The 10,143-nt window shown below is 45.2% G+C and overlaps 1 protein-coding gene across 1 annotated transcript in view; it reads right to left on the reverse strand.

Annotated features, from left to right (window-relative positions):
* CD109 (CD109 molecule) overlaps nt 1–9,719 on the reverse strand; it is an 80,915-nt gene extending 71,196 nt beyond the window's left edge. Inside the window, exons 1-2 of the mRNA XM_082757264.1 lie at nt 9,643–9,719; nt 9,139–9,299 (exon numbers count right to left, since the gene is read on the reverse strand). Of these exons, the coding sequence (XP_082613390.1) occupies nt 9,139–9,299; nt 9,643–9,701 (220 nt within the window). The 5' untranslated portion in view covers nt 9,702–9,719. The remainder of the gene's footprint in view (nt 1–9,138; nt 9,300–9,642) is intronic.
* Between the last annotated feature and the right edge of the window lie 424 nt (nt 9,720–10,143).

Below are 10,143 nucleotides of genomic sequence, written 5' to 3' on the forward strand. Positions count from 1 at the left end.
CTAAACGTCTTTTAAAGACCTCCAGGGATGGTGACTCCACCACTTCCCTGGGCAGCCAATTCCAATGCCTCACAACCCTTTAGGTAAAGAAGTTCTTCCTAACATCCGACCTAAAACTCCCCGTCCTAAAACTTTAGCCCATTCCCCCTCGTCCTGTTGCCAGGCACATGGGAGAATAGACCAACCCCCACCTTGCTACAGCCTCCTTTAAGGTACCTGTAGAGAGCGATAAGATTGCCCCTGAGCCTCCTCTTCTCCAGGCTGAACAATGCCAGCTCTCTTAGCTGCTCCTCGTAGGACTTGTTCTCCAGACCACTCACCAGCTTCGTCGCCCTTCTCTGGACTCTTTCAAGCACCTCAATGTCCTTCTTGTAGCGAGGGGCCCAAAACTGAACACAGTACTCGAGGTGCGGCCTCACCAGAGCTGAGTACAGGGGGACGATCACCTCCCTAGACCTGCTGGCCACACTGTTTCTTATACAAGCCAGGATGCTGTTGGCCTTCCTGGCCACCTGAGCACACTGCTGGCTCATGTTCAGCCGACTATCAACCAATACTCCCAGGTCCTTCGCTGCCAGGCAGCTTTCCAACCACTTATCTCCCAGCCTGTAGCGGTGCTTGGGGAAAATAAATTTATTTTCTTTCTACAGGAAACAAACTTATTCTCCACGGATGAAAAAGGTGATGCTGCTCAGTCTCTTGGTAATACTGCACCTATCCCCTTGCTCTTTGTGAATCCTCTGGAGAGTTACACAAATGGTTTGATACATCTAGAGATTAAAATATAACCCAAAACCAGAAGTGTACCCCAGCACATCCAGGTTAGGAATGTAAGTAACTTGTGTCCATTTCAGCATGTTTTTTTTTCTTTTAAGTTACTTTTTGGAGGCCTAGTGGTGTCCCCCAGAACCTGTATCTGAACCTATTGTTGCCTACCACATCCAAACAACTTTATTCCCAGGTATTATCTATTTACTGCTGTTAGTTAGGAAGACAAGTTTCGAACATTACAGAGGAAACTTTGTTGATGTCAGACCCAGTCTATGAAAGCATGCAGCCAATTCAGAAAAATCTCAGACTTAAGCCTTTACGCAACTAAATGGGAAATTAATCTCATTCATTTACTCTTCCCTTGGCAATTATACACAAATATGCAAACACAGGGGCGTCTGCATGCCCGGCTTTCAAGGCACTGTTGGACATCATTATTTCACGGACACCACAATGGATAATAAACACAAAGCCACTATTGCTGCAATTTAGAACAGCTGCAGTCCTTACTCTGATTTAAAACAGAGGGAAATCATAACAGGACAAACTGTGGCCAAGCCTATCTACGCCAGAGGCTTGGTGGTATTACTACCACCCTCGTGCCATTAATTGCTTCAACTGGAGTAAAATTTCAAAGTCAGGTCACCTTTCAAACTCATTCACTGAAAAAGAAAACACTCAAGTACTATTTAAGCTTCCTCTAAGAGGCAGTGAAAGAAGAGGGTTTGTTTTTACATTGGTTTTCTTCCATTTTCTGGAAGGCATTCAGAGTCCGTGAGGACAAACCCACATCATTTTTCTGAGACCACAAAATTATTTAGATATATAAAAATATTACCAGAGACTTCTTTCATCGATAAATGAAGGCAATACAATTCCCTTACTCTTCAAAAGAAACACCTGGGCCTCACAGCTGCACCTCCAGGAAATCGGGGAAGTTGGGGATAAGGGGGTCAGTCACTCTGGCCACATTTTCTGTGCAAACATTTCTTTGGACTGCAGTAAATCTGGATGAACCAGCATCATCTCTTCCCATGAACTATTCAAACTCTGCAGACAGGATCTCACCTCTGCCTTCACAAGTAGCCAAGGACAGCACAGGATCCAGCACCACTGCCAATGCAGTCAAGAGTCATTTGAAAAGAGAAGTCACCTGTGTACACAAATTTCCCAACTGTTTCCTACTTCTGCAGGTGTGAAGTGCTCCACAGCACTTCAGTTTGGATTATTTTTTTTTGCTTAGACACTAAAGACATCACCCTAGACCCATTTCAAGACCCACTCTCAGCTCCCACCCCTTTCTCTTTAAGGCTACCTTCTATCTACCTGAGGGGTAATAACCATGCGTATAGGTCACTTCTCACAATTCACCCCCCTTCCTCCAATCTCTCCTCAAATGTTATCCAGAACATGAAAGAGACTCCCAGGGACGAAACCAAAAGTTTATTTAGCTCAGGGTCCTGTCTCCAGCAAGGGTCAAGGACAGACCTCTGAAAAGCATAAAAACCACAAGCACACGATTACCCTTCCTTGGGTACTCCACCAGCCTATGTAATTTAAGGCTCAGGACCTGAAAAGCCAAAATGAATGTCTTTATACCAGACCAGCCCTTGATCGACTTTTGTCTCATGAATCTGTGCAATCACATTTTCCATCCACCACACCCAGGAAATGAAGCTCCAAAATTTATTTCCACCTCACATGAAGGCCCACCTTCTTCAGTCTGGTTTGAACTCGTCTCCTTGAGAGATCTTCTCAGCTCTCCTCTGGAATTTTTGGTTCATGCTCCTTTAAAAGCACCCAAAAACACATTCCCCAGGATGGCTAATTAGAGCTGTGAAAATAACTAGAATACTTTCTCGTAGCTTACAGAAAACATTTCTGTTATACATTTTAGTACAGCGTTTGCCTTCTTTTTTTTGAGCACTACAGTATTACTCGAAAGCTTTCACCTTAGAGTCCCTTCACACCACCCCAAGCACACACACTCCCTTTCTGCAGGACTGCTGCTGCCTAACCTTGTTCCTCACCCAGTAAACTCTCACTCTTTTACTCCTCAACAGGAGCAGAACACTATAGCTGCCCTACTGAATCACATCCTAGTTTTTTTCCACTAATCATTTCCCAAACTGCAAAAATGAGTTTGAAATCTAATCCTGCTTCCCAGCACCCCGCCACCCCCTCACCAGTTTAAGAAACATTCCTCCTTTTGTCACCCACGTCAGTACTATCGAACAGTGCAGTTCCAAGGCAATCTAATTCCCATTTGAGGGTGAACCACTTGGTCCTCTTTTGTCAATATTATTTTTCAACCAGACACAAATGCACGTTTTCAGAGCTCCATGCTGTCCCTGCTTCCCCCAGCCGTTTTACCAAAATGTCACACCACAGAGTGTCAAAAACCTTACTAAAGTCAAGATATGGCCCTATCCTGCAGATACATTGGGCCTAAAAGCCTACTTCACCCAAGTGCTCTTTGACCTGTTCGTCCCCTTTTGCTGCCTTACTTCCTCGCCCTTGTGCACTGCAGCTCCTTGTGTTATGGGCTGGCTCACAGCTGATCCTCTCCGTGAAGACTGAACGCATATCTGCCTCTCAGCATCGCCAACCAGTGCCCTGCTCATCTTAGCCAGGAACAAGCCACGCTCTTTGCCAATCTTCCTAACACAGTATTTAAAAATCCTGCCTTATTATCCTTCACTTTCTTTCCTGTTCATGGCTTGACCTTTCCAGTTTTGTCCCTTCTTACCCATGCTACTCATTTATGCTCCACCTTTGTAATCTGATCTCATTTTCAGTTTATACACACTTTTTTTTTTCTTCATTTTTCTGCTATTTTTTGGTCAGTATTAAGATTGTGTTTAGTCACTCTATTTTTAACCCTTCTGCTGTGTTAGGGTAATGTGCACATATCCCTTTAATACGAACCCTTCAAGAGATTTCTCCCGCTGCTTCCCTTCCTTCTTGTTTCTGAAATCCCATTGTTTATTGGCATCACTTTCCTTTCTTTCCAAATTCACAGCCTTTACTTTGTGGGTTTTGTTTCGTTTTGCTCCCTTTCCTAAAAGCTGTAAAGCCCTTTCAGCTCACACACGCAATGGACAATTGCATGCTAACATGTTACTGTTCACTTCTCCATAAAGAAATTCCCCACTGCCATCATTCCTGCCATGGCCAAGTTATTCCATCCCGTTTCCTTCCCAAGTTCCCATGAAATAGTCTGCAGCACTTGGTCTGCCTCACTGTCCTTGGCTGGGTACCAGTGAAGGATGTGGTGACCAGAATGACTTCAGGCAAACCCATGAAGCCACAGAAGGACTCTCTCCCTCAAGCCTCAAACACCACACAACCAATAACATAAAGCTCAGGAACTGGATGGGACTGGTATTTCCATTTCTCTGCGATCTACGCAATGGGTTTGTTATCAGTAAAATAAGATGGATTCAACAACAGCCATGGAAACCTGTGTTTTTTCATTCCAGAAAGATGAAAGCACATAAGAAAGTGCCATCTTCTTTACTAGCTGCTTTGCCTCTGGATCCAGCCCCAGCACCTCCTTCCCCAAAACCTTTCCTTGTTTCCAATTTTGCATCAGTTACCTGTGCGTGATGAATATTTGACAACTTATTTTTCATGTGGAGTATTTCACCAATGTTTGGAGGTGGAGAGTACACATGTGAAAACATGGTGCTCCTGCTCTCTTGCTGCTTCACTTTTCAGGTGGAATTACAAAGAAAGGAGTTGTCCCACTGAACTGTCAGCAAAATCCTTTACCCCACAGTCCTACATTTTCAGGATGGATTTTGTAGTCACCAATGAGCCAGTCATTTCATCCTGAAATAAGGCACAGAGGCAACTTAACAAAAGGGACTGACATGCCTAGGCCATTCATTCTCGTTTAGCTGTTACTTTACTACTCGTGTTTTTCACTGTTTCACATACTAACACAGTCAGAACCATATTATTAAGCATGCAAAACATGCCTGCTGGTAAAAGCAGAATTTCCATTGTCTATAGGGATGATCACTACATGTCTGTACTTGACAGACATTCTCCCAAAGTCTGTCATGTTTCGTAAATCCTGGCTGAGTGTTTACCACGCTCTACTTCAGAGTTCCCTCTGTTAACAAGTTTACTGCAATGTAGAAGAAATGTAGAAAAACAGAGCAAAGTAATTAACATTTACAAGCAATTTACAGGGAACCCAAATTATTTTAAACCTGCTTCTTCAGTTCTCAGAGTACTTCTCACTCACCATGCCTTAAATACATTGCATTGTGCATTAAGTACCAGCTTTAATCAAACCTTACTCTTAAGAATTAAAATTGTTCAAGGAGTCAGGTAAATGATGACACCTCATTAAACATGAAAGCCTTTCTTTAATTAGTTCTTTTTCAACTTGTATGTTACTTACTTTTTCCAAATCATTTCAGCACCCATAAAGAAAGCAGACTGTTCAGAGGATCTCTTGGTTAAGGTATAAGGTTTTCTCATACACTGATACATACTGCAGTGCTAGGTAGCAAATCTAGCACGTCAACACTTCTTGCCAATTCAAATTACATCTTTACTGATCAATCACTGGTATTGGTATAGGCATGGTAAGAACCAGCCTTCACTGTAATCACTGAAAATCAAGCCATTCATGCACAGAATTTAACTTGCCTGTCTGTTATTCCCATCATTTTTATTTGTTGACCCAGAAAACCCAACAGCTTGGATTGCATGAAAGCCATTGTTTTCTTCTGCAGTCATTTTCAATCAGCATGAGGATCTTTCTGATATTGCATCCCCACAGAAAATGTGTCAAGGCCTGATATGGCACACACAAGCAGCTTTAATTACTGCTTTTGTGTTTTCCTTGAGTCCACTGTAGATAATGGAAGCCTATTCTCTCCTGGTTACACACTGACAATTTTTGCTACATTTGTTTACACAGAGTTTATCTGTAGCAGTAACACACTGCTTGCAGACATTCAGTGGGCCTCTAGTCATTACAACTAATCAACTTAATTTCCATACCAAAACATTGGTCTTCAAGCTACCTCCCTTGCTACGCTTGGATTCTGCTAGGTTAGGACAAGCTTTAAGTAGCTGCACTTGTTTAAATGCACATGCACACACAGACTTCCTCACTTAGACCAAGGAATATAAATTTGCCACTTATTAATAAATATAATTAGTAATTATATAAAGTTTTGTATATATGATAATAATTACTTATGTGTTGTATAAAATAATCACTAATTGTAATCCCTTTGTTACTTGCAAAGCAGGGGAGAGGATATGAACCAAGCTCCATTCCTGCAGTCTTTCTCTAAAGGTCAGTTTTCCAAAAATTGCTCAAAAATGAAAAGTCCCCTTCCTGTAATGTTAAACCAGTGATTGTTTGATCAACCATTAAGCACTCTATTTTTAATATAAAGCAAGAGTTACGTTATATGAAGAAGAAAATAGCTGTGCCTCTCATTCAACAAGATCGTTTTATGGAACTAACTCAGAAGTTTAAACACAATCACATGCACCACACTGAGCTGCTGCTAGAGGACCAGAGCACATCCTTTAAGCAACCACAGATGCACTTTGTCAGACAGGTACTTAAAAGCTCTCATGCTTCGGTACTTGGCTGAACTCAGCCTGCAAGATTAAACAAATAAAAAAAGTTGTCCTCAGCCTTTAATTCCCAACTCTGAACCATCTCGGTTCCACCAGCACAAATGTTTGCACACCAAACCAGGGAAGCCGTCTGCCCAAAAAAGTGTTCAACAAAATAAAACTATTTTAGATAGGTTTTTCAAAGCAGTAAGCCACCTGCTTTTGCTGCAGCCCCGCAAGGCAAAATACAGAGCACAATTCAGCCACCTTTGGCAACACTGTCACTGAATGCTGTGCTCTAACCAAGGCAGGCAAGCAGTCACAGCTGCCTGGATATTTACCACAGTCAAGAACTGTAGGTACACCCTGCCTCCTTTAATCCTTATTTTGCACAGACACATGGTAAAAACACTTCCCAAGCTCATGTGCACCACAGGAATACTAATACCTCTGTATCAGCCACTCTGTGTAACCTAACAGGCCCAAATGACAGATAAAGCAACATTTTCTGGGCACTAATATATGCAGCAGTGATGTCATTTAAAGAAGATTCTGTGTGCCTGGAGATATTTGGATTTTTGCCTTCAATTGCAGCAGCTGGCCTAATAAAACCTCCCCAGGCCTTGCTTCAGTTAAATTCTCAGACTAGCATAACTACAGCACTATTGCTACACATTTTACCTTAAGATCATTTTATTCTTCAGAAAACAAGCTAAAGATTTAAAGTCTTATTTGGACAAAATGCTTTCCCTCTCAGTAACTCTATTCACAATTGATCCTGTAGCATCTGAGGATACACACCCTCAACACCACATCCTCTGTTACAGGGCAGTTCCCTTGCTCCTGACCCTTAACAGTTCTGCTTACATACTTCTTCACAGAGAAAAAATGACTAACAAATTATATCACTTGACTTCTAAAGAATGGATGTTCACATACAATTTTTTTTTTCACAAGCAGAAATACACTGTGTGCTCAGTACTGTTTTTTTTTTTTTTTTGCTGTTCTATTCATCAAATTATATATATATATATTTAAAAATTACATAGAATGTTAAGGATTAACATTCTAGTTAAGTATAATCAGTTAGTAAGTATAATCAGTATATGCACTTTAAGTAACACACTTGCCACATCTTGAATACTACGTTCAGATTTGGACCCCTGTCAGCCAGAAGGACATTGAGGTGCTGGAGTGTCTCCAAACAAGGGCAACAAAGCTGGTGAAGGGTCTAGAGAACAAGTTTTACAAAGAGCAGCTAAGGGAGCTGGGGTTGCTTAGCCTGGAGAAAAGGAAGCTCAGGGAAGACCTTATTGCACTCTACATTTTTACCTTAAACGAGACTACAGTGAGGCGGGGATCAGCCTCTTCTCCCAAGCACCAAATGATATGACAAGAGGAAATGGCCTTAAGTTACTCCAGGGGAGATTTAGGTTGGATATTAGGAAAAATTTCTTCACTGAAATGGTTGTGAAGCATTAGAACTGGCTGCCCAGGGGAGTGGGTGAGTCACCATCCCTGGAGGTATTCCAAAGACGCGTAGCTGTGGTGCTTAGGGACATGGCTCAGTGGCAGATTTGGCAGTGCAACATTAACGGTTGGACTTGATGATCTTAGAGGTCTTTTCCAACCTAAAAGATTCTATGATTCTATATACTCTTTCCTGTGTCTGATACAGTGCCATGCCTCTTACTGTTCATCTACCATTTCCTCTAACATCAGCAACTCAGTTTTCAAGCATCATTCCATTAGCTAGGCAGGCATATATAAAGCTTCAGCCTTCTACACAGATTGTCAAGAGAGGTAGGCTCTCTTTGAAGCCTTTGAAATGGAGGTGTGATGCTTACAATTAAGGCATCTGCATTAACTGTAATTCCTTAATTGAAATATTAGTTGACAGCAGCAAGGAGAAAGTTCATTACAGCAGTGTAGATTTTTCTAGGACCTCATACTGTCCCGACTCCAGTTTTGGCAAATAAAATGGGTGTCATTTATATTGCTTCATACTAAGAGCACTTTGAAAGCTGGCTTATCCAGACAAAAGATTTTCTTTCCTGTGAGGGCTGTTCTCCGGGGATACATTTTTATGCTTCTGTTCACAGCAGGAGTTTACAAAAAGTAGCAGTGACCAGGATATCTCAGTCCTCCAACTACTCAGACCTGCCACAACGTCCCCTAACACCACAACGGGGGCATAGAACTAGATCAGGCTGCTCTAGGGTTTACTTAGCTTCAGTCCCCCAAGCTGACCCACAATTCAGTTCTTGAGCCTTAATTTTTTTTAATTCCACAACCACAGGAAGCTTCCAAGTGACAGCATTTGAAGGTGACCCCCGCTTTCTTCTTGAATTCAGGTTCTCCTTTTCTTAGGGCACCAGCAGCAGCTGTGCCCAGATGCTCTATCGAATTGTTTCACACTTACCATCCTTTCACATGCTCCTAGCTTGCACCTTAACAGCAAGTCTTTCAGTGAGACAGGCGGCTTCTTCACCATCGTCTTTGGTGGCCTGATGACACTAACCAGAGTGCCTTGGGGCACCTCAGAGATCCCACAACACTTCACCAACATCTGACTATTTTTAGAGTTTACAGTGAGTTGGGACACCCACACAAACCCCTCATTATCCACCTGCACACACAGCCAGCAGCACACACGACTGCCTTCCCAATATTGCACCCCACTAGGTAACAAAAAAAGTCTGCATTTTAGTACCATTTAGGAGCCGCGATACTTTGTGGAAGAAGTGGAAGAGGACAGCGCCGCTACCCTACCTTTCTCAAAGACCATTTCCCTGCTCAGGATGGTCCTGTTGTCTCTGGTCACCTCTCCCCTCACAGTGACCTGCGGCGGGCTGCCCGGCAGCAGAGCCACCCCGATGGTCATGCTTGCTCCGGGTCTGATGTTCCAGGGGACCATCACCAGGAACGTGGGTCTGGAATCACAGAACCGTCAAGGTTGGAAAGCACCTCCACGATCACCTGCTCCAACCACCCCCCTACCACCAGCATCACCCTGTCCCCAAGCACCACGTCCAGCCTTTCCTTGAACATCCCCAGGGACGGCGACTCCACCACCTCCCCGGGCAACCCGTCCCAATGCATTTGGGTTGGAAAAACCAACCGGGCAGAGGGAGAAAGGGCGGGGAGCGCGGTGTAGCCCCCAGCCCTCCTCCCTCCCGAGCCGCAGCCCTGGGGGGGTGGGGAGCGATGCCCCCCGGGCACCCCCGGGGACCCCACCGCCGGCCGGCTCCCTGCCTGCCCCCCGGCCCCACGTACCCGGCCTCGGCGGAGCCGCAGAGGAGGAAGATGAGGAGGAGGAGGCGGCTCCGCGCCATGTCGCTCCGTCCGAGCTGCCCGGGAGGCGCCTGGCCGGGCGCGGAGGGCGGGGAGAGGCCGCCCGGCCCCGGCCTGACTCACGGCCCGGCGGCGGCGGCGGCAGCCGCAGGAGCGGCCCCAGGGGCGGTCCCGAGGCCGGCACCGGGGGGCTCGGCCCCGCCTGCAGCCCCCGCCCGGGCGGCGGCGGCTCCCCGGGGCTGGAGCCGGGGCTGCGGGGGCGCAGGGCTCGGGGGAGCCGGGGCTGGTGGGGCGCTGGGGGCTGCGCCCGCTGGCTGCAAAGTGAAGTCGGGTCTCAAGGCGCTGTCGGGCGCAGGAGAAGCTCGGGTGAGCTCCAGCTGCCGTGGGATGTTGTGATAACTGTGTGGGCTAGGCACGGCTCGCAGTGATTCATCTGCAGCCTCTCTGGCGTTTAGAGATTCAGAAGGAGCCGTCAGAAGTGCC

The sequence above is a fragment of the Aythya marila genome (genome assembly GCF_965140915.1).
Source record: "Aythya marila genome assembly, chromosome: 3".
Taxonomy (NCBI): Eukaryota; Metazoa; Chordata; class Aves; order Anseriformes; family Anatidae; genus Aythya; species Aythya marila.